Source organism: Pseudopodoces humilis, chromosome 1, assembly GCF_049639895.1.
Source record: "Pseudopodoces humilis isolate 2021_Gansu_Grassland_sample_001 chromosome 1, ASM4963989v1, whole genome shotgun sequence".
NCBI classification, from domain to species: Eukaryota; Metazoa; Chordata; class Aves; order Passeriformes; family Paridae; genus Pseudopodoces; species Pseudopodoces humilis.
The window spans coordinates 228,187-252,131 of record NC_142200.1 but is presented as its reverse complement, the minus strand read 5'-3'; the positions used below and the strand labels follow the sequence as shown (position 1 = coordinate 252,131).

Sequence of the window (23,945 nt, the reverse complement as noted above, 5' to 3'; positions counted from 1 at the left end):
GGTTGATCCATTCCAGCCCTGGGTGAGCTTCCCAGGCTCTGCTGCAGGACATCCCCAAGCTTGGCAGCAACCCCCACCAGAGGGAGACTCGGCTCAGAATTCCCTGCTGCAGTTTCTTTGAGATCATTCTGTCTAGATTTTGTTTTTTAAAAGGATTTCCTCCACACTTCTGCTGGATCCCAGTTGTGTGGAATTCCGGAGCACAGGCTCAGCTCGGTTCCTCTGATCAGCGCTCCCTCCCAGCACCACCAGTTCCTCCCTCTGCCAGGAGAGGAGCCCCCAAGGGTGACCCCCCGATCCCAAAGTGTCCCCTTGGCTCCATCCCAACCCCTTGGGTCCCATCCTGGAGGGAAACTGCTGCTCCTGCCCCAGAGATGGGACAGGGTCCTGACCCGAGTGTGGCTGCAGGGAGCTCGGGGCTGGGCAGGGCACCCACAGCACCTCTTCAGGTGGCAGCCCTGTCACACACACACACACAAGTGACGCCAGCTTTCTTTGTGTTTTTATCTCAACTCCCCAGACACCAGATCCCTGTCCCGCCCTGGAATGTCCTGGAATGTCCTTTACACACAGCTACAAAAATCCTGGGAGAGAGGGGGCAGGGCTGGTCCCTGGAGTAGAACTTGGCCAATTCCTTGGAACAAAGTTGGGCTGATTCCTCGGAGTGTGGATGAGCACTGGGATCACAGCTGGGCTGAGTCCCAGGATCCAAGCTTGGCCAAGCCCTGGGATCAGAGTTGGGCCCATGCCCCAGATCCAAGCCCAGCCACGGGATGCAGTTCATGCTGAGAGGTCACTGTTGTCAAACCTCTCCTGGTCGTAGACCTCGGCCACCACCTTCCTGCCCGCGAACCAGCGCCCGTTGAGCGCCTGGATGGCCTTGTGAGTCTCTGAGGCCATGGAGAATTCCACAAAGATCTTGACGATGATCTCGGCATCCTCCTCCTCCCCCTGCTTCTCCTGGTAGATGATGACCCTGTTGACAGCCCCGAACTTCCCGCACTCTTCCGTCACTTCTCCCTCCAGGTCGTCGTCGATGTCCTTGGGATCCACCATGTTCCGCAGCACCATCACCGTGGACTGCAGGGAAGGGACGGGGGAATTAACGCCTGGACACGCACAGGACACACCCGAGCACCCCAATCGCTCCATGGGACTGATGGCTCCGGTTCTCGGGGTAATTACTGACTTTCCAGGTCTGTTTGCTGCTGGCTGTGAGGGATTCCCTGGATCAGAATTCCCCTGGGTTGGGAATGCTGTCTGCCATCCCCTGGGCTTTCCTGGGATACACCTTGGGAGCACAATGAGCCTTGGGCACCGCTCTCATTTTCCCTGTGCTGCTGCCATCCAGGTAATGTTTGGCTTTTCCTCAGCAGTCCCTCAATTCCATCACAATTATCTTTATTTTCCTTTCCTCCCCTCCCAGTAAAGCTGAAGGCTTCCCCAGGTGTTCTGGGTGCTCCCAGCAGGACACACAGGTAGGTCACACACCTGCACCCAGCCCTTCCGTGACAGCCCCTTGGGATCTCACATCAGAAGGGACAGCTGGAAGTCACCTGGCCTGAGCTCCAGGGCCATGTCCAGGTGGCCTTGGGTACTTTCAAGGATGGAAACTCCACCGCCGCTCTGGGCAGGCTGTTCCGTGCACCTGGCCCTGGCACACCTGGGGCATTCCAGGCTCCACGTGAACACGTGTCCTGTGGCTGTTCCTCACAGCCCAAATCAAGGGCACTTGGAAGCTCAGAATTCCAAACTGACTGGGATGGAGCATTTTATTAAAAAAGGCAAGTTTTGGGTTTTTTGGGTTTTAAGTATTTTTGAACTTCAAATGAACTATTTATCTCTGCTAAGCTTTGCCTGAGCCAGGCTGTCCCACAGATTGAATCTTTGGGACAGAGGTTGTGGCTGCTGGGACAGAAGCTCAAAGGTGTGTTTAATTTCAGGCACCCTTGCAAAGTGGAGGGAACCCCTCATTCCTTAGGGAATGCTGCCAGCATGGTCCCTGTTAGCAAATGGGGAAGAAATATTGCAGATTCCCTGTCAAAGCTCAGGAAATCTGTCAGGAAACTCCATCAAAGGAACAAACTGGACATGCCCAGGCAAGATTATGAAGTCCCCTCCAACAGGCCCCACAAAAATCCATTAATCCATTGCTCTGTTTAATGTTCTTTTTCTGTCCCTCATTCTTGTCCTCCTCATTGCAATCCCATGATTTGGATTATGCAGAGAAACACCTCAGGGTTTCACAGAATTAATTCAGGTGGGAAAAGACCTCTAAGACCATTGAGTCCAACCTGTGACCAGTGCCCACCTTATCACCCAGACTGGGGGCTCCTCTGGGGTTCTGGACAGGACTCACCCCATTATGGAATGTTGTGGGGAAAAGGTAAACTTGGTACTTGGGACAGATTGGCCTGGACTGTGCCAGTCCCACCTTTCCAGCCCAAAGGCCACCAGGGTTTGATTTAGTGACACCAGGGACAGGGTTCAGTCAGAGACACCTCACCAGGGCCTGCTCCAAGTCCTCCAAGGGACCCAGGCAAGATCATGGAATCCCAGGATGGTTTGGGATGGAGGGACTAAAAGCCCATCCAGTTCCATCCCCTGCCAGGGGCAGCGACACCTCCCACTATCCCAGGTTGCTCCAAACCCTGTCCAGCCTTGGACACTTCCAGGGATGGAGCAGCCACAGCTCCTCTGGGCACCTGTGCCAGGGCCTGCCCACCCTGACAGGGAACAACTCCTGCCCTGTGGCAGTGGGAAGCCACTGGCACTGCAGGCCCAGTCCTGAAGAGCAGAGCTCAGAGGTACTGTGGGTGTTCCTGCAGAGCCGCTTGGGACACGTGTGTCGCATGCTCGGCCTCACCTCCTGCTTGCGGAGCAGCTTCTGCATGACCATGTGCCGGGCGCTGCTGCCGGAAATGCTCATGTGCTCCTGCTCGCTCAGCATCTCCGGCCGCTCCGACTCCTGGAACACCTCCTCCTCCTCCTTCTCCTTCTTCACCTCCACCAGCCCCAGGGCCGGGGGGCTGGCCAGGATGGGATTCACAACCCCCACCTGCGGGATGGTCACCGGGATGGGCGGCCGGGCAGGGGTCACACCTGGGAGAGCACAGGGACAGAGGATGGTCGGTGACACCCAGTGTGATTATCCAGCTTTCCCCCATGCCAGGAGTTCCTGCTGGGAACCCATGGCCTGTCCCATCTATTGGACAGCAAAATTAATCCATGAACATCCAAGTTCTTGGCCAGGCAGGGCCAGCAGCAGCATTCCTGTTCCGAGTGGACCCAGGCACAGAGCCCTGTGGAAAAGGGACAGGATAACGAGAGGCAGAGCACACGCAGGTGACAGGAGCAAGGGGACCCGAAGAGCTGACAAGAGCACACATGGGTGACAGGAGGAGGGGACAGACATGCAGGTGACAGGAAGAGAAGCACACAGGTAACAAGAGCACGTCACAGAAGGAAGAGGACACACAGGTGCCAGGAGGAGGGGACCCACCTGTGATGACACCGGGGGCCTGTGCAGCCATCACGGCCTGGGGCAGAGCCCCCAGGGGCTGGGCCAAGGTCAGGGCAGGGGACACAAGCCCTGGTGTCGCCAGTGTGCCCAGCACTGCGGCTCCTGCCACGGCTTCCTGCAGGACACACGGAAAACCCTGGGTTACCCCTGCTCCAGGGACTCTTCCTGCAGAGCATCCAGCCAGGCTCAGCTGTCCTACACCTGGGAAATCCCAGATACTCCCATTCCCAGGAGCTCCCAGTGCTGCTGGGGAAAGTCAAGGTGTCACCCAGCCCAGCAGGGAAACAACAGCTGAAGCACCCGGGAAAACAAACCTCCTGGAACTCGAATCCCAATAAACACCCTGACTCCAGATCCCAGAATTCCAATAACATTCGGGAGGAACATCCAGCTGAACAATGAGCACTCCCATGCCATGGAAATACTGACAACAATGTGCCTAAAACACACCCTGGGATCCCAATGTTTTTGGTTGTTGTTGTTCTCCAGGCAACACTGTAGTCCTGATTTAACTGCTCACATCCTTCTCCTCCCTGTACTCTCAGGGCTCCTGTAATCCTGTAATCCTTGATGTGGCAGAGCAGAAGATCCTCAGGTTTTGTCCCTCCCACATGTTCCTGGAGCTGTGACAAAGCTGCCGCCATATCCCAACTCTCCTCTACACAAATGCCCAAACTCTGGGATCCAACCCATCCCATCACCTGCTCCCAGAGCCCACAAGGCCACTCCTGTTGCCACCGGAGATGAAGCTCCTAATGAAGGGCAATGGGGAAGTGTTGGAACAAAACCACTGGAATTTCTGGCTACAGTGGTCACCAGCTGCCCCCGCTTCTCACTGAAATGGCTGGAAAACTTCTCCCAATACTTTTGATTCTCTCACTTCCTTTCAAGTCTGACTTTTCCTACCTCTGGTAGACAGGGGTGACCCTTACTCCTCTGTCTTTAGTGCCACTCTCCTCACAGGAACAGATGCTGCAGTTTCTTGACAAAACAGCAGGATTTATCCATGTCTGTATCACATCTCTACCATTCACTACAGTCCATATTCTTTCCCAAAGTGATTTTGATCCAAGTAATTCCAGCCATGGCTCAACTTCCGCCCTCCCTTGACTGCAGAGGTTTCCAGACCTGTGGAATCTTTACTGGGGACCTGTGAGTTCCACATGAGGGGCAGCTCCTCCCACTGCTGCCTCCACCTTTGATTCAGGGAAACATTCCCCAAAAAGCCTCCCAGAGCCTCAGCTCTGCTGCAGCAGCACCAGGGGCTGCGCTGGCCAGCAACTCCTGCCCAAGAAAACCCCAAAACACAACAGTGCTGGAATTTTCTTTCTCCGTGTGCTACAGTGCCATGGGGGGATCCTGCTGCCCAAGGCAGGGATGGGGGCACAGCCATGGGAATCTGTGCCCAATGGTCCCACCCAGGAGATCCTGGTACTTCAGGAAAACTAAACCAGAGAACTCAAGGTCTGTATCAATATGCAACCCCACCCCATCACTGCCCTTCCCTGTTTCCCACAGCCTAAAGTCATTCCAGGCCTGTTCCACCCTGCTACAGGTGGGAGCTTCAACCAGAGTGCTGCTCACACAATTGCTCCTGCCCTCATCCCTCTCCCCACTTCCATGTCCTTCCCCGCTTTCTTTCAGCCTCTCCTGCAACCATTTTTCCCTCATTGCCGGTTTGATTTCCAGACTAGGAATTCTCTCCACCCTTCCCCACCAGTTCTTGAAATAAAACTCTCATCAGCTGTGCCAGATCATTCCAAAATCCGGTGTCTCAGATTCCCCAGGTGCCAGGGACAAGCTTCCATGTGTGAAATCCTGGGACAGAGTATGAACTGCAATCATGGCATCCTGCAATGGTTTGGGTTGGAAGGGACCTTAAAGCTCACCCAATCCCACCCCTGCCATGGGCAGGGACACCTTCCACTATCCCAGGCTGCTCCAAGCCCCACCCAACCTGGCCTTGGAAACTTCCAGGGATGGGGCAGCCACAGCTGCTCTGGGCAACCTGTGCAGTGCTCCGTGCTGTCCCTGTGCCTCACCTGAGCTGTGCCCAGAGCTGTCCCTGTGCCTCACCTGAGCTGTGCCCAGAGCTGTCCCTGTGCCCCCCTGAGCTGTGCTCTGAGCTGTCCCTGTGCCTCACCTGAGCTGTCCCTGTGCCTCACCTGAGCTGTGCCCAGAGCTGTCCCTGTTCCATCCCTGTGTCTCACCTGAGCAGTGTTCTGAGCTGTCCCTGTGCCCCCCTGAGCTGTCCCTGTGTCTCACCTGTGCTGTACCCAGAGCTGTCCCTGTGTCTCACCTGTGCTGTACCCAGAGCTGTCCCTGTGCCTCACCTGAGCCGTGATCTTGGCGGTGGCGGCAGCAGCAGCGACAGCAGCTGCAGGTGGGAGCCCCCCAGGTGTGGCCGGGGTCAGAAGTGGCATTGGGGGTGTCACAGCCTTGCCCACCCGCAGGTACTGACCCCCCAGGTCAAAGAGGTTCATGGAGGAGACGGCGTCCTGGGAGGACTGCGCCTTCTCGTACTCTGCAGGAAGAGATCATTCACAAATGAGCTTTTTGTTGTTCAGTCATGGAATTATGGAATTGTTTGGGTGGCAAAGCACCTTAAAGACCATCCAGCTCCACCCCCTGCCCCCTTCCCTGGGCAGGGCCACCTTCCAGGAGCCCAGGTTTCTCCAAGCCTGTTCCACCTGGCTTTGGACACTGCCAAGGATGGGGCAGCCAGAGCTGCTCTGGGCACTCGGTGCCAGGGCTCACCCCCCTCACAGCCACCATAAATTCTATTTCTAAATCCAGCCCTGACCTGCTCCAAAGGTATTCCTACCACTTAAGGAAATTCCTTCGCTAGGGTGGAAAACCCAGCCCCAAAGCCACCCCCAAGAGCAGAGGACACTCCCCCCCTGCCCTGCCCCAGTTCCAGCCGGCTGTACCAATGAAGCCGTAGCCTTTGTGCTTCCCTGTCGTGGGGTCCCTGGCCAAGGTGCAGGATTTGATCTTCCCAAAGGCTTCGAAGACGCTCTTGATGTCATCGTCCGACAGGTCCTGGTGCACAGAGGCCACGTAGATGCGGTTGAAGGCCCGAGCCTCCTCTGCCAGCTGGTCAATGATGGGCTGAGCCTGCCCAATGTTACTGGGCCTCCCCACCTGCAGGGATAGGGATGGGAATGGAGTTGGGAAGGGCCTGGAGTACCAGGAGTTGAGGGCTGAGGGAGCTGGGAAAGGGGCTCAGCCTGGAGGAGGCTCTGGGGGGGCCCTTCTGGCTCTGCACAGCTCCCTGGCAGGAGGGGACAGCCGGGGAGGCCGGGCTCTGCTCCCAAACACCAAGAGACAAGAGGAAACGGCCTTGAGCTGTGCCAGGGGAGGTTCAGGCTGGACATCAGGAGGAATTTCATCAAGGAAAGGGTGGTCAGGCCTTGGAAGGGGCTGCCCAAGGGGGTGCTGGAGTTCCCATCTCTGGAGATGTCAAAGGAATGCCTGGATGTGGCACTCAGTGCTCTGGGCTGGGTGACAAGGCAGGGATGGGTCACAGACTGGACTCGGACGAGCTGGGAGGAGTTTCCCATGCGAACAGTTCCATTCTGTGATATGGACAGTCCATGGAGCAGGGCAGCACCTGGTCCCTCCCTGCCTGTGCAAACCACAGCACACCCCAGAGAACCATCCCTCATCAGCAGAGGGAACAGGAACAGCCTGCGCTACTGGGCTGCTGGGCTCTGCTCCCTCCTCCCTGTACCTCTCCCATTTACCTCCCCTGACCTGCCAAACACCAACTTCCAGGGACTGAGGATTCTGTAAGCAAATCACAGCTGACCGCTTTCCTTCAGGGGGTCCTAAACCCCCTGGGCCATGGGACTCTGCACACACTCAAAGCGTGTCAGAGGCACCACAGAAGATACAAAGAATCACCTTTGCTTTTTCCTCAAGAGAATTCCATGTGTGGCTGGGAAAACCTGAGCTGAGTCCCTGGAGCCAGTTTCAGGTGGGACTGGCAGGGTTTCTCCTCGGAGAGGAGGGGCCCAGAGCCACCGTGTGCTCCATGCTGGACATCAAGGTCCATCAGGGAACAGTCTTTAGGTTCCTTCCCCCATCACAGTGCTGTGGGGAGCATTTCCAGGCATGAAACCGTTATTGACAGGAAAAGAGAAGCAGGAATTTTCAGAGCAGGCACGTTACTTACTCACCTTAATGTTCCTTCCCCCCAGCATGACAGAATTCATCTGCTCCAGGGCCAGCTGGGCGGCTTCAGGAACCTCGTATTCCACAAAGGCAAAGCCCTGGAATGGCAGGAGACACCTGTCAATCACTCCAGCTGTGCCAGTCTAACGCAGCCAAGGTTTCCCATGGATCCTCAAATGCCTACAGGTGGAATTGACTCCCAACACACTGATTCCTGCTCGTGGCCCAAGAAGATTCCTTCGAGAAGCATTTTATTATGGCAGAAAATGGCTTGCAGAGGTTCCCACCAAGGGCATCTCATTCTGGAGCCTCTGGGCCTGCAGCAAAACCCCACCTAACTAAGAGGTGCTACCTTGTCAGCACTTCCAGCAGAGCTTCAGGTTGGACATCAGCAGGAATTTCTTAATGGAAAGGGTGGTCAGGCATTGGCAGGGGCTGCCCAGGGAGGTGCAGTCCCCATCCCTGGAGATGTCCAAGGAATGACTGAATGTGGCACTCAGTGCTCTGGGCACTCTTTTCCAACCTCAAGGATTCTGATTCCATGCACTTCACCCCAGACACCCTGGCTCCCATCACAGAATCCTGCCCTAAGCAGATCAGGGAGCTGCAAACATTCACCCCCAGTGCTAAAAGGAGCCTGTTCTTCAAAGGGGTAGAGTTCCTTTCCTCTCATGGCTGCATCTGGAAAGCCTTGAAGAGAGGAGGACGTTCCTTGAGGGTTGGGAATTACAGAATCACGGAAAAGTTTGGGTTGTAGGGACCTCAGAGCCCATCCAGTTTCACACCTTCCACTATCCCAGGCTGCTCCAAGCCCCATCCAGCCTGAGCTTGGACACTTACAGGGATGTGGCAGCCACAGATTCTCTGTGCAACCTGTGCCAGGGGCTCCTCACCCTCACAGGGAAGGATTCCTTCCCAATATCTCATCCAGAATCCTGCAAAGCTGGTTATTTAGTGTTTAGGAGACACGGCTGAAAGAAATGTCCTTGCAGAAGACCCCAAAATGCTTCATCACTGGGGAATCAGCACTGCCCCCAAAGAATTCCATCCCTTCCCAAGACAGCTCTTTGCCAGATACAGGCAATCCCACAACGGTTTGGGTGGGAGAGGACCTGAAAGCTCATCCAGTTCCACCCCGTGCCACAGGCAGGGAACCCCCAGCAGGCTGGCAGTCCCGTCCCACCTTGTGCTTCATGGTGACCGAGTCCCAGGACATGTCGATGCTCTTGATGGGCCCGAAGGGGGCGAAGGCCTGGCGGATGGTGTCCTCCCCCAGCTCATAGTAGATGGAGCCCACGTAGACCCGGCACATGATGGCGAGTGCCCGCTGCCTCTGAGCCGCCATCTGTAGCGAGACAAGGACTGGCTGGTCAGTGCTGGGCTGGCCGTGGCCACCGGGGCCTCCTCCCCCTCCTGCTTCCCTCCCGGGAGCCACCCCCGGCGGCAGCTCTGGCACAGCCTGGATCAGAAGGATTTCCCTGCTCGCTGCACAGGGCGCTGGAGCGGATCCATCCGGCTCACTCCCGGATAAAGTCCGGCTCGTCCCGGGGCAGACGCCTCTCGGCCCCTCCGGCCGGGTCTCCCCCAGCCTGATCTCATCTCCAGCCACACCTGCAGGAGGAGGGAATCCCTTCGCTCTAGGGCAGCTTCCCCCTCCAGGCAGCAAAGGGCTCAGCTCTGGGCACTGGGAGAATCCCTCCCGCTCCCCCCAACAGCAGAGATCCATCGGCACTCCCGCCCCCGCCCCGTCCTCCCGGCAGCAAAGGGTCTGGAACTGGGAACCTCCCCCCGCTCCCTCTGGCACCAGAGCCCCCCCCCTCCCCGGCAGTCCGAGATCCAGTACTGGGCACCACTTCCACAGCTCAACAGCAAAGCCAAACACTTCCATGGCCCAGTGGGACTCCTGAGAAGCGTGTGGTGCCAGTACTCATCCCTGCCTGGCGGCACTGGCTGTACTGGTGCAGCCCCAACACGCGGCTGCTGCACTGAGGGTTTCTGCTACTGCATCCTAAGTCTGCCTGGAAACCTGTTTTCAAGACAAATCCAACCATTCCTTACAGCAGGGATCCCAAAAGCAGAGCACAGTGTGTCCTTCGTGTCTGTCACCCCCAGAACAGCTCTAGAGCTGCTGAGGGACGTGGCCACCCCACGGGGCTCTGGAGGAGTCACTGCCTGCATGTGAGGGGATGGCTTTGGGGCAGGTGGGACACACCTGGGGCAGGAAGAGGCTGGTGCAGAGCACGTGCAGCAGCAGCAGCAGCAGCAGGTGATGCCTCTGGCCCTGCCCAGCACCACAGCAGGGAGCTCTGAACACCCCCTTCCCTCCCCAGCACCCCCAGGACAGAGGGGCTGCAAACAGGACATTCAGGAGATGATTTTTGGGGTGCTATAATGAGGAGTTCTGCCATGCCTGGGGACCCCTGGGGCAGAGGGAAAGCACTCAGGGCCTTTTCAAGGCTGATTTTTGCCCTAATGAGCACAGGAACTCTTCCTGGGGGTGCTGCAGCCCAAAAGGAGGGAGAGCTCATCTGTGACAGGCACAGCAGCATGGGCACAGCCGGTACCCGAGGGACTCCTGCTCCCTCCTGCACCTGTCCAGGACTGCCACTGGCCACAGGAGGAGACAACCTGGGAGGGCTTAAATCCTGCCATTCCATACAGGACACTGCGGACAGGGACAGCTCTCACCCCAGACTCTGCCCCTGTGGTGACATCCAGCCCCAACTGCTGCTCCTGTGGTGACATTAAACCCCAACTGCTGCCCCTGTGGTGACATCCAGCCCCAACTGCTGCTCCTGTGGTGACATCCAGCCCCAACTGCTGCTCCTGTGGTGACATCCAGCCCCAACTGCTGCTCCTGTGGTGACATCCAGCTTGCCCCTTGCCTGGCTCAAGGATTTCCCGGCACGGCTGGGCCATGGCTCTCTTTACTCTGCAGGCTGTGACCAGCAGGACTATGGCACGTACACATGCAGGACTGTGGCTGGGTGGTCTCCCAGGTGCTCCAGCACACTCCCAGCTTTGGTGCAGGAAATCCCCTCAGTCTGAAGCATATCAGGGGACAGAACCACCACCAGCGTCACCCTGGGTGTCCCAGGGAGGCAGCTCTCCCGAGGAGCCTCTGCAGGAGGAAATCCCCACCTTGCCCTGCCACAGGACTCTAAAGGAGAGGTGGGGGAGTGAGGAGGACTCAAGACTTCCAGACAGCAGAAGAATTCCTTCCTGGAAAGGGTGGTAAGGCATTAGAAGAGGCTGCCCAGGGAGGTGTGGAGTCCCCATCCCTGGAGGTGTCCACGGCACTCAGTGCTCTGGACTGGTGATCATGTGGGGACCAGGCACAGGTTGGACTCGATGACCTTGGAGGTCTTTTGCAGCCTTAATGACCCTGGGATTTTAGACCTGCAGAAGGCAGAGCTGAGATGGGCCACGCTGACTCTGGGTGTACGTGGGTCACCAACAGGAGCATCCAGGTGGGGGATGTGTCCTGGGCACCTGAGCTCAGCACAGGTCAGCATCAGGGCCTCCTGCCTGGACATCTCACTGCTCTCAGCAGCCCCCAGGCTGATTTCGCTGTCCCCTGTGCCTCTTTCTCCTCCTGTCACATGGAAAAGCACCTGAAGCCTCAGCCAGGCAGCAGCCCCCACCTGCAGCTGTGCAATGCTGCTCTAAAGGGACCTGGCAGGTTATTTTAAGGACAGGCCAAAACCCCACCTTGGGGTGCTCTTGAAATCAAACCCCACCACGAGCATCAGTAATAACCAGGGGATGGAGAAGGGACGTGGGAATTTTATACTGTGACGCCTGGAGGGAGGACTGAGCCCATGGGAACTGTAACTCGAGCCCTGAGACCCGAGAGCTCAGGCAGCTCGGGCTGTGCTGTCTCCACAAAGGAACCAGGGAACCTTGGCAACAGGAAAAGTGCTGGGTGGGGGCTGTTTGCGCATTCCAAATGGGCTCTGGGGTGAAGCATCTGCCAAGAATGGGATATCCTGACTGCTCTGAACTGTACCAGGCTCCTGCTCCTGAGCTGTGTCTGCCTGTGACTCCTGAGGGAGGAATGGCTGAGGAAAAGGGGTCACAGCCCAGTGCCCTGGGGGTCATAAGCCATTAAAATGTTCCTGTGCCACCAACTCAGCTGTGCCCAGCTGGGGTGAATGAGCCAAAACCAATTTAGGCCAAATTGCTGGAGTTGCACTGTCAGGCAGCAGCTCCAGGGATGGGGGAGTTCCTGGGCATGAGGGCTCCAACACCATCTCTGCCAAATGCACACCAGGATGGCTGCTCTGTTCCATTCCAAGCTTACCCCTGCCCCAGAACACCCACTCTGGCTCCCCACTGACACATCATCCACCGTCAGAGAAGGGAGACTGGGGATTTCACTTCAGTGCCCTTCTTCTTGGAGTTCAAACCTCCATCTGTGTTTTACACCAGGCACAAATCTCATACTCCAGCAAGATGGAGAGGTATTTGCAAACGTGCAAACGAATTTACAAATGAACCTTTGGGTGCAGAGAGAAGTCATCGGACACTCTGTCCCGTATGTCTAGGGAAAAGGAGAGGATGGATCATGCCAGGTCATTCAGCCCTCTGTGGCCTCTGATTAGAACAGGCACAAAGGGTCACACAAGTTCTCTGATCGGTCCTGCGGTTCTGTCCCTTCCATCCTGCTCCTGCTGCACTTGGAACGTGCCATATTGCCCTGGTCTGGACCATGCACAGTAAAGAGAGTCTGAGCCTGGGCTACACCATGTTCTGCCAACCTCCGGCACCCCGGCCCTCCCCAGCACCGGCCGGCTCTGGCTGCTGGGAGGTCGTTCCACAAGAAATCGCCCCTTGGTGAGTTACCTTGGCCGTTAGTTTTAGGTCGGGACCTCAGAACTGTAGCATCCCTAGAAATGCAGCTCCCACAATTTCACGGGTGTGTTCAGAACTGGTGGAAATCTAAAGCTGTCTTTGCCCCCGAGTGGCAGTGTCCCCGCAGACTGCACAGCCTGGGGTCTTCTCGGGGCAGTGACACCTCGCTCTGCTCCTGGGCGTGTCCAGTACAGGTGGGGATGTGGGAGGGCTGTGCTGGGCGCGGACAAGAGCATTGGCACCACTACGAACGTCCCCACGCTAGGCCCTGACTAAGACAAGTGCCCCAGAAGAAGTGAATATGTCTATTGACCGATTGTAAAGGTGAGAGAGGATCTCCAAAGCCCATTGTCACTGCTGCCATCTGAAAGACAGTAAAGACAGAGTTCAGTCTGTTGGAGCTGAGCATACTACGGCTGTTTGTACAAACTCAAGCAGAGCGGCGGCACAGGGGCACCTGCGGAGAGGCCTCTCCTTCCTCGGCCCTCACTGCCTGGTCCCCAGGGCTGTCCGGCGCCAGGACCCTGCCGAGTCCGGTCCCACCAGGCCAGGGTGGGGTTGTGCTGCTGCCGCTGCCTTGGGAAGCAGGGTGGGATCCCAGGGGGGACTCAAGGCAATAGTAACCTCTGCAACCACTGTCGTTGATTCACCCCCAGCATTTAAAAGGAGCCCCTCATCTAGAGCAGACCCTCAGAACCAGGCACAGCCCCAAACGGCCTCAGCTGCCGGGCAGGGAGAGCACATCCACGGGGATTCCTCAGGCAAAGCCCTTGCTTTGGGCTTCCTGACTTGGAGTAAATGCAGTGAGACGTGTTCCAGAAACCTCTGAAGGAGAGGAGGTGAAACCCCAGTTAAGGGTTCTCCCAGTATGGGCATTCCAGTACAAGCAGGAACAGCCAACAGAACTTCTCCAAAATTGAGAGCACCTGGGTGCAGGGGAGGGAAATGGGGCAGCACCAGGACACGGGGACACAGGGACCCTCCCTCAGGCAGAGGAGATGGTGACAGGACACTGTTCCCAGGATCCCTTCTGCCTTCACCACCTTAAACATGGCTCAGAAGCAAAACCCACGGCAAAGTCTTTGGCTTCTTGTATCTCAAGAAGGGACATCCAACAGGACAGGAATTTTTAACCATTTCCTCTTGGAACAAAAGAGATCTGCAGGCAATTTGTGAGGTCAGTCAGGGTGCCTAGGTGAGCTGCAGGCTCAGGGCTGTGCTCTGGTTCCGAGGGCCCTGAGAACTCCACCGTGTCGGGGGGAGCACGAGGCAGAGGGAGCGGCTCGGAGGGGGGTCTCACCTGGAGGTTGGTGAGCTGCTGCTGCTGGTGGGCGATGGTTTGTTTCACCAGCACGCTCTTGATGCTCTGCTCCATCGCGTACTTCTTGGCCTGGAAGGAAAACAGGGGCTGTAGGGGCAGGACAATACGATGGGGCAGGGAACGATGCCTGGCTCTGCACCACAGCTCCCAGAACCTTGTGGTCTCCATCTCTTAAGCACCACAGCACTGCCCACAGCTCCCCGGCACCTCGAGGCCCTGGGACACAGCAGGATGTCATGAGGGGCAGCGCAGGGAAGCAGCATGCACCGGGAGCTCGGCATCCCCTTCTTCCGCCCTCACATCCCACCACAGCCCCTTACCTGCAGGGCCCAGGGCGGGGCACGGCCTCCTTCAGTCCTCTCCTCTCAGAGAGCGTCTGCACAGACAGGTGCTACAGGAGGGAAGGGGCTCCACCTCCCCATGCCCACCCCTGGGCTGGGCTCTCCCCTCTCAGAGATCCTGCTCTGGATCTGCTCCCAAAACACACCAGCTCTTCCCTAGCTCTGCTCCCTAAATGCCCCAGTTCACCTCAGGCTCTGCCTGCACACACGAGGCTCCTTTGGGGTTTCTCAGTCCTCTCCAAATCTGGCAAAGCCAGAGATTCCAGCGGTGCCGGCACAGAGGCTCTGTGCCAAGGCAAACCTCATCCCCACGCCCGTGCACGTTCCTGGGACACACACTCAGCCACCCCTTGGGCACCCGCTCCCCACGGCTGTGCTTGGGAGCTGCCAGGGAATGGGAGGATCTAACCCAGGGAATTGAGGTGTGTGCTTCCGAAACCTGGAAATGGACAAGGGGGTTTGCATCCCTCGGCTCCAGAGAAGCCAGAGGGAACGAGGCCGGGAGCCAAGCACCACACACAGGGGGACAGCTGTGACAGCACAGGCACATCCACATGGAGCCTCCCGAGGACAGAGCTCTCTATCCCTGTCATCCCGAGGACAGGGATATTCTGGGATGTGTTCTGGTGTGGACAGTGACAGGCCAGCTGGAGCAGACCCCAAGTTCAGTCCTTGTGGAGCAGTGGCTGCTCCTCAGTGACTTTCTGGCACCCACAGGCTAGCTCAGAATTCCCATCTGACTCAGGATGCCAATTTTCTGAACTAATTTACTTTTTAAATTAAACCCGCTCTCACCCACCCCAACAGCAATTCCCCATCATGCTCCCAAAAGTGTTCATGAACTCTAAACCAAACCAAGTCATTCCTGGGCCCGTATGTGACTGTGGGACCCTCCAGCATGGCCATGATCCCAGAAATCCAGTGGGGAGTTCCCTTTGGAACCCACCAGGGACAGAGGCCCATTAAGAACACAAACAACACCACCCCCCAAAAATAGCAAATTCCCAGCAGTTTTACTCACTTTCTGGAGAGCTTCCTGCTGCTCTGGGGTGAGAGGGGGCAGCCCCAGCTTTGCTGCCGTGCTTTGCCCATTTTCCATCTTAATGGACTCTGTACCCTAAGGAAACAGAAAATGCTCAGGGGAAACTGTTCTCACGGGAGTGACCTGTTTCTTCCTTCCCAGGAAACCAAAGCACTTCATGTCAGGACATGACAGTTGCCTAAAAACCCTTCCCAAACCCAGCTGTATGTCAGAAAAACCAGACCATATTCCCACAATTCCCTGCAGCAAGAGCCATCCCAGCAATTGTACAAACCAAGGGATGTGTTGGACGGAGTTCTCCAACCACATTTTCTGTGAACAATCAGATAATCCCCAATCCTTGCTCACATCATCTCCATTCCCATAAAAGATCCACTGTTTAATGTCCCCATCAATGTTCTCCCACTTCTCCCTCCCAGCTCTGTTGACTCAGCTTTCTCAAGTTCTCATTTTAAAACCTTCTCTGAAACTTTCACAAATCGCAGGATGCCCTGGAGGGACCTTAAAGCTCACACAGTCCCACCCCCTGCTATTGGCAGAGACACCTTCCACAATCCCAGGCTGCTCCAAGCCCTGTCCAATCTGGCTTGAAACACTTCCAGGGATGAGGCAGCCACAGCTTCTCTGGGCAACCTCTGCCAGGGCCTCACCTCCCTCTTAGGGAAGGATTTCTTGCCAATATCCCATCTAACCCTGCCCTGTGGCAGTGGGAAGCCATTTCCCTTGTCCTGTCACTCCAAGCCCTTGTCTGAAGTCCCACTACAGCTCTCTGGAACTATTATTCCAGCACAGCAATCCCACTGCTGGAACCATGGATTGTCTGCTGGGACCATGACTGACTCCAGCACGGTGATCCCACTGCAGGGACTGGGACTCCAGCACGGTGATCCCACTGCAGGGACTGGGACTCCAGCAAGGTGATCCCACTGCAGGGACTGGGACTCCAGCAAGGTGATCCCACTGCAGGGACTGGGACTCCAGCATGGTGATCCCACTGCAGGGACTGGGACTCCAGCACGGTGATCCCAATGCTCAGACCATGGATCCCACTGCAGGGACTGGGACTCCAGCACGGTGATCCCACTGCTGGGACCACAACTGATCCCAGGAATTCAGCAACCCAGGGATGGCACTGCTGGGACTGTGATTCCAGCCCAGCAATCCCAGCTCAGCCCCCAGCAGCAGGATGTGACCCTGCCTTTGGTGTTCATGTGGGTTCTGGTAGCACCCTCCATCAAAACACAGCTGGTTCCTTCTCTCAACTCCACATTTTCCATCAACCACCCAAAAGCAGGGACAAACCCCAGCCTGTGGTCCTGGGCGCGCGTTCGGCGGGACACGCTCCTGTGGGAAGTCTTTGCTCCGAGTAAAAGCAGCATGGAAAAACCTCTGTTCAGAGCAGGGACCAAGACTTGAAGCTTTTTCTTTACCAAAAGCAAAGCTTCTCCTGGATTGTCACAGAATCATGGAATGGTTTGGGTTAGAGGGACTTTAAATCTCATCCCATTCCACCCCCTGCCATGGGCAGGGACACCTTCCACTATCCCAGATTGCTCTGATCCATCCAGCCTGGCCACAGACACTTCCAGGGATGGGGCAACAGCTTCCCTTCCCACCCCAACCATTCCAGGATTCTAGGGTCCTCAACAATCTGACTCTTATTTGACAGCAAGAATAGGACTCCTGGTTTTGAGCTGTCTCCAGTTCCCTGTGGGGGTTGTGAGCATTTTCCAGGATCAGAAACAAAAGACAGAAAACAAAGCCTCCCAACAACAAAGCCCGTTCTCCAGGTGTCTGGACAGAATCCAGAGCTGCAGTTGTTTCCCTGGTCCCTTCAGAAGTCCACGGCTGGACTGGAACACAAGGAACAGAAGGATGAGGGGAACAGCAGGACTGACACAGGAACAGAGGCAGCTGGAGATGCACATTGGCAAACTCCAGTGCACAAAGCCATGACTGCACAGGCCACAGCCAGGCTGAAAACGAGATCAGCAAACCCATATGGAATCAGGGAATTGTTGAGACTGGAAAAACCCTCACAGGCCACCGAGTCCAACTGTCCCCAGCACTGCCAAGGCCAGTAGTGACCATGTCCCCAGATGTCATCTCCACCCAGCTACACACACAATCCAGAAATGCTGATCTGTTTATAAAAGAAGGTTCCCTCATCTCCAGGACTCATTTTGATTGTGGAACATCCAATAAATGAATTTTAAAAATCCTTCTTGTCCTTTCCCACCTGGCTGAAGCCCTGTTTGTCACCAGCTGTCCCATCCCACATCTCTGCCATTGGACACTCAGGCCCAGAGCTCTCCCCAGCCAATTTCAAAGTCCACAAACCCTTTTCCCAGTGCTGCTCCCATCTCCTCCAGCTTTAAAAACTCAATTATTCCAATTTAGGAGCTCTGAGATGTGGGAGGAGAAGAACAAAGTGCAGGGCTGCCGATTGTAACTATTCAAAACAAAAAAGTCAGGAGCTCAATCTGTTGTGATGGTTCCAAACCCAGCCCATTGCACGGCTGAGTTTAATATAATTTACATATATGAGCACATTAGCAGGCACAGCTTCCAAAAACTGCTCTGGAACATCCCAGCTCCAGCAGAGAGCAAAGCTGAGACTGAAAGGACCCAGCAGTGCCCAGGAGCACCCAGGCACTGCTGGCTCCAGGCTCTCTGCCACCACACATCCCTCTGGGAAGTACCTACAGATCCAGGGGTGATCTTTGCTGACCACTGAATGACTCCAACAGGAATTCCTGAGGTTCCCTCACCATGGAACATTCCCCAAGGAACATCAGCACCCTGTCACTCCGGAATCCCTGGAAAGCAGCACATTGTGCAAACCCACCCCAACCTCCACCCTCAGAGAGCCCAGACTGCTGCTTTCCTCTTTCCAGGCACCTCAGGATAACCCTGGTCCCAGGAACAGGCTCAGCTCAGTTCCCTGGGGTCAGACAACAGCACCTGGCGCTTTGTGCTCTGTTTCCTTGCCTGAAACCTTATTCCCACATCCCATAAAAGCCAGAAGGAAGTGAGGAAAGTGGGAGAAAAACTCGAGAAAAGCTGGTGGAGGAAGCAGAACAGGAGCTTCTCTGGAACAAAATAATTGGGAACCAGATTCCTGCTGCTATTCCAGTGTCTGAGCATGGCTGGGCCCTTTTAGGGGGTTTGAATGCCAAGATTTCAGAAACATTCCTGGAAATTTGTTCCAGGGCTGAGAATTCTGAAGTGTAAAGTCACAAAAAGGACAGAATCCCATTTATTTGGGAACCACAAGCAGCAAATCACACGGAGATCCAAGGAGACAGAAGTGCAAAAAGGAAGGATGAAGCACATGGCCAGGGCACCTGGCTCCATCCCTGCTCCTCCTCCTTGGCAGGGTGAACAGGAACTCAGCAGAGGCTGGAAGAGCATCCCCTGAGAGCCCATCAGGGGCAACAGCCTGAGCAGCACAGAATCCCAGGATCACGGAGGATGGAAAAGATGCCAAGGTCAGAGTCCAACCTGTGACTGATCCCCACCTCAGCACCACGTCAAAGCACTGAGTGCCACGTCCAGTCATTCCTTGGACACCTCCAAGGACAGGGACTTCAAACCTCAAGCATCAGCCCCTTCCAATGGCCTTACCACCCTTTCCAGAAAGAAATTGCCATACAACAGCTGAGTGTCCAGGGAGGGCCCTTGCTGGTGGATACAACCACATTTCAGTGTTTGTCCCTATTTTCCATCTAAGCTCTTGAGGATTCCACTGGAACTCTGGAAGCCCTTGGGGGCATGGTAACCTTTAGTACTCAATGGCTTCAGCAACTCCTTCCCCACACCCCATGGAAAGCTCCTTCCCAGTTGGGAACAGCAGTGCCGGCTGTTACTGCTGGCACATGCAGAATCCAGAGCATGGGGCACATCCAAAGCTTCTCCACTACTTCCCAGGTATGTTCCTAGAGACTGGCAGGAAACAAAACCTCTCAAAATGGGCCCTTTCTGCAGCACTCTGTGAACAAATGGCTCCCACAGCTGCAGATGTGGCCAGTGATGCAGAACCATGGAATAGTTTGGGTGGGAAGGGGCTTTAGAGCTCATCCAGTCCCACCCCTCCATGGGCAGGACACCTTCCCCTACCCCAGGCTGCTCCAAGCTCCGTTCAACCTGGTCTTGAACGCTCCCAAGGACAGGGCAGAGGGTGGAACTGGATGAGACTGAAGACTGCTGCCATTCCAAAGCTTTGATTCCACGATTCCATGACTGATCCTTTCAGGCTCCCAAATGACTTCTGCCAAACTGCACAGCTCAGCCAAGGGAGTGGAACTGTGGCTGATACAGCTGCTGTCACTGAAGTCCCCAGTGGAGACCACACCTTCCAGCAGGGCAGGACCACCCACCCAACCCAGCTGGGATTCAGGAATGCAGAAGGAAGTCAGGCACCAGCAGAGGAGCTGATGTGAGGGCGTGAGGGCTGATAGTGACAGGGAATGCTCTAAAATGCCCCTACAGAGGTTTTACCCTTCCAAATGGCACTGGGTGAGGTGCCTGGAACATTGTGCTCATTCCCAGGGGTGCAGGGAGCCTAAAGACTGCCAGGAGTCAGGAAGAGAGCACAGGAAAAACACCCAAGGGATGTGGGAAGGTCCCAGCCCGAGAAATGAGGGGAACACTGAACTGGGAGCACAATCAAGCACTGACACAGTGCCACCCAACGTCCCAGACTGCAGAGATTGCTTTAGCAAGGCACCCACGCCTGGATCAGCCTCAACAGGTGATCCCACAGCCAAAACTAACAACAAGGTACCACCCAGGAACCCAGAGAATCCCTGAGAATTCCAAGCACATCCCCTGGGCCCTGCTCTGTCTCACAGCACAGCTGTCCCAGGATGATCTGGTGCAAACATCACAGCGGCTGTTCTCCAAATCCCCTGGGTCAGAAGGAAGAACACAGTGGACTTCCACAGGTCCTCCCGGGGAAATTCATCAGCTGCTCCAGGCTGGGAAAATGGAGCCCAGAAACACCAGAGCTGGTTTTTACATCTGAAAGGCAGCCACACACCTGCCTTTGGGTGGTTCCCATTGCTCCTGGCATCACGGAATCACTGAGCTTGGAAAACACCTTCGATACCACCAGCTCCACCCTGCGACCTGTCCCCAGCCCAGAGCCCTGAGTGTCACACCCAGGCCTTCCTCAGACACCTCCAGGGATGGAGGCTCCAAACGTCCCTGGGCAGCCCCTGCCAAGGCCTGAGCACCCTTTCCTCAAAGGAATTCCTCCTGAAGTGCAACCTGACCCTCTCCTGCACAGCTTGAGCCGTTTCCTCTTGTCCTACCACCCCGCAAGGGTGTGCCTATCCACAGAGATCCCCCACACCTGGGGATCCCTGTGCAGGTGTGTCCAAGGGATCCCCCACACCTGGGGATCCCTGTGCAGGTGTGTCCACAGAGATCCCCCACACCTGGGGATCCCTGTGCAGGTGTGTCTAAGGGATCCCCCACACCTGGGGATCCCTGTGCAGGTGTGTCTAAGGGATCCCCCACACCTGGGGATCCCTGTGCAGGTGTGTCCACAGAGATCCCCCACACCTGGGGATCCCTGTGCAGGTGTGTCCACAGAGATCCCCCACACCTGGGGATCCCTGTGCAGGTGTGTCCACAGAGATCCCCCACACCTGGGGATCCCTGTGCAGGTGTGTCCACAGACATTCCCCACACCTGGGGATCCCTGTGCAGGTGTGTCCAGAGATCCCCCACACCTGGGGATCCCTGTGCAGGTGTGTCCAAGGGATCCCCCACACCTGGGGATCCCTGTGCAGGTGTGTCCACAGAGATCCCCCACACCTGGGGATCCCTGTGCAGGTGTGTCCACAGAGATCCCCCACACCTGGGGATCCCTGTGCAGGTGTGTCCACAGGACAAACGGGAGTTCTTAGGCCAGCTGTTCACTTCCCATCCCCTCTGGAATCACAGGTACCCTCACAAAGCAAGACCTGCCCCCTCCTTTCCCAGCATTAACCTGGGAAACTTTCGGATGGATTAAGGAAAGATGAGGCAGGTAACGAAGCCAGAGTTATTTTTATTTACTCCCAAATGGGAGGACCAACACCTGTAAATTCACAAAAGGAATTCCAGGGTACTCGATTCCTTCTGGGATCAGCAGCAGCTCTTTAGAGCAAGGCTGAGCTGCTCTGGAATCAGAGCTATTCCCACACTTTCCACGAAAACAACGATGGGGAAACAAGAAACAAACGCAACAATAAATTCCTGCTGTGCCAGTGTGACTGCAGCTCCAGCCCAGAATTCCATGAGATGTGGGGATCCACGAGAGGAGCCCACGAGTCCCCGGGCTATTCCCGATTTCCATTTCACACAATTCCCAGCGAGCCAAGAACGCCCCATTCCCTGCTCTGCTCACGCTCCAGCCCCAGGAAAACCACCAGCCCGGAGATTCCCTGTTCGCTCACAGCCGCAGCCAGGAAAGCTCTAAAAATGTCCCAGAGCCCACAAAGGACTCCCACAAAACGCAATGCAGGCGCGTTTAGGAACAGGAGCCCAGGAAAGAGCTTCTAAACCAATGGATTTGGAAGCGCCGGCCCAAGAACAGCGGCCTGTGCGGTCCCTGGCAGCGGGACGGGCGGGAGCTGAGACCCGGCGGGCTCGGAGCTCAGGACCGAGCGGGGGGAGACCGATTCCTTCCCCAGAGGGAGGAGGCCGGGACGGGAGCCCAGGAACAGAGGAGAACCGGCGGGAAGCGGCGCCGTCCCCTCAGAGCCGCCACCCCACCCCGCGGGCCCGGGCGGACCCCCTTGGCGGCAACCGCTGTCTCCCGCCCCGCGAGGAGCCGGCCCGGCCTGGTCCCGCCGCCCATCGCCCCCTCACCAGCGCCATCGTCGTTGTCGCCGCCATCTTGTCCTTCCCGTCTACAGCACGCGGCTCTCGCGAGAGCTCCGCGGCGCGCGCGCGGGAAACAGGGGGCGGGAGGCCCCCAAGGGAAAAAGTATCGCGAGAGCTCGGGGGGTGTCATGTGACCCGAGCGCTTGCCAAGATGGCGCCGGCCGGGTGCTGTCACTGCCGGGGGGGTGAGGTGTGGTTTGGCGTGAGCCCGGGGACGGGGGGGAGCGGGGCTCCGGCTCGGCTGCTGCGACCCTCAGCGCCCCGGGCTTGGTGCTGGGCCGGCAATGCCCGGCGCCTCGGGAAGGTCCAAAGTGCCGGTACCACGGGCACGTCTCTAGCTAAGGAAACGAGCTCAAACCGGCTAAAATGCATGAAACCCCGGTAAGCCCAGCTAAAACGGGATAAAACGTGCTAAATGTGATTAGTACCGGGTGATCCTTGGCCACAGGCGGGGGGAAGAGCCGCGGAAAGCCCGCGATACCGGCGGTGGGCAGCGGGAGGTGCTGGAAATGTCACGGGAGGGACCGGGCCCGTCTGCTGGGAACCGCAGGGAAATGTCCCTGTCCCCTTTCCGCTGTCCCTGTGTCCATTCCGCTGTCCCTGTCCCCTTTCCGCTGTCCCTGTGTCCATTCCGCTGTCCCTGTCCCCTTTCCGCTGTCCCTGTCCCCTTTCCGCTGTCCCTGTGTCCATTCCCCTGTCCCTGTCCCCACTCCGCTGTCCCTGTGTCCATTCCCCTGTCCCTGTCCCTTCTCTCGCTGCCGTTCGAGGGGCCCTGGTCCCTGGTGTCCAAATTTCAGCGCGGAGCGAAGGCCACACCCCGGCAGTGGGAATGGAGCCGGGCTGGGAGAGCTGGGAACGTTCATCGGAAATGGAAACATCCCTGGGGCAGCACAGATCCCCCCAGGGACTAAACGGGCTCCAGGAGAGCTGGGAACGTTCATCGGAAATGGAAACATCCCTGGGGCAGCACAGATCCCCCCAGGGCCTAAACGGGCTCCAGGAGAGCTGGGAACGTTCATCGGAAATGGAAACATCCCTGGGGCACCACAGATCCCCCCAGGGCCTAAACGGGCTCCAGGAGAGCTGGGAGGGACAGAACACGGGGGAATGGCTGCCAGAGGACAGGGATAAATGGGGTATTGGGAGGAAACCCTTCCCTGGGAGGGTGGGGAGGGTGCCCAGAGCAGCTGGGGCTGCCCCTGGATCCCGGGAAATGATCCAGACAGGGTTTGGAGCAGCCTGGTCCCGTGAAGGGCGTCCCTGCCCTGGCACTGGGAGATGTTGAAGGTCCCTTCCCACCCAGCCGTGCTGGGGTTCTGCATCCCTGTGCCGGGGGATGGAAGTGCAGCTCTGGAATGGCCCCAGATGTCCCCAATTGTCCCTCCCCAGGTGTGGGCTCTGCCCCAGGGAGCAGCAGCCTCACAGGACACGGCTGCTGTCACAGCCAGCACGGCTGGGGCAGAACAGACACCAGGATCTTCAATTCCCACCATGGAATATTCACAGGAGTCAGGAAAACCTCCAAGGAGTTCACAGAGCCCCCAGGCTTTATAAAGGATTTTGGGAGTTTGGGCCCCTGGTGTTCACCAAGGGCAGGGAATTCCAGGGTCAGAGCAGCTGTGTGAGATCCTGTTAAATCCATGGATTTGTGGGAGGGCTGCACTGAGGGAGTGCCAGGGAGGGGCTGGGGTGTGCTGGAATGTCCGGGACAGGTGTGCTCCGGAGGGATTGGGAATCTGCAGCTCTGAGGTGTCCCCTGAATCCCTCCTTACACCGGAGCAAGGAATCACGAGCAGTTTGTGCAGAGCCCTC

The 23,945-nt window shown here is 56.9% G+C and overlaps 1 protein-coding gene across 2 annotated transcripts; it reads right to left on the bottom strand.

Annotated features, from left to right (window-relative positions):
• Positions 1 to 485: 485 nt before the first annotated feature.
• On the bottom strand, positions 486 to 22,235 carry PUF60 (poly(U) binding splicing factor 60). 2 transcript variants are annotated; one of them, XM_005533052.3, is made up of 11 exons: positions 22,119 to 22,235; positions 15,237 to 15,332; positions 13,854 to 13,943; positions 12,867 to 12,917; positions 8,883 to 9,044; positions 7,705 to 7,797; positions 6,454 to 6,667; positions 5,857 to 6,047; positions 3,503 to 3,638; positions 2,867 to 3,102; positions 486 to 1,080 (listed from the first exon to the last, which is right to left on the bottom strand). In XM_005533052.3, the coding sequence occupies exons 1-11, from the start codon at positions 22,143 to 22,145 to the stop codon at positions 781 to 783; spliced, it is 1,596 nt and encodes a 531-aa protein (XP_005533109.1). In that variant the 5' UTR covers positions 22,146 to 22,235; the 3' UTR covers positions 486 to 780. The 2 variants fall into 2 exon arrangements, with proteins under 2 accessions (XP_005533109.1, XP_014117070.1); XM_014261595.2 differs by lacking the exon at positions 12,867 to 12,917.
• Between the last annotated feature and the right edge of the window lie 1,710 nt (positions 22,236 to 23,945).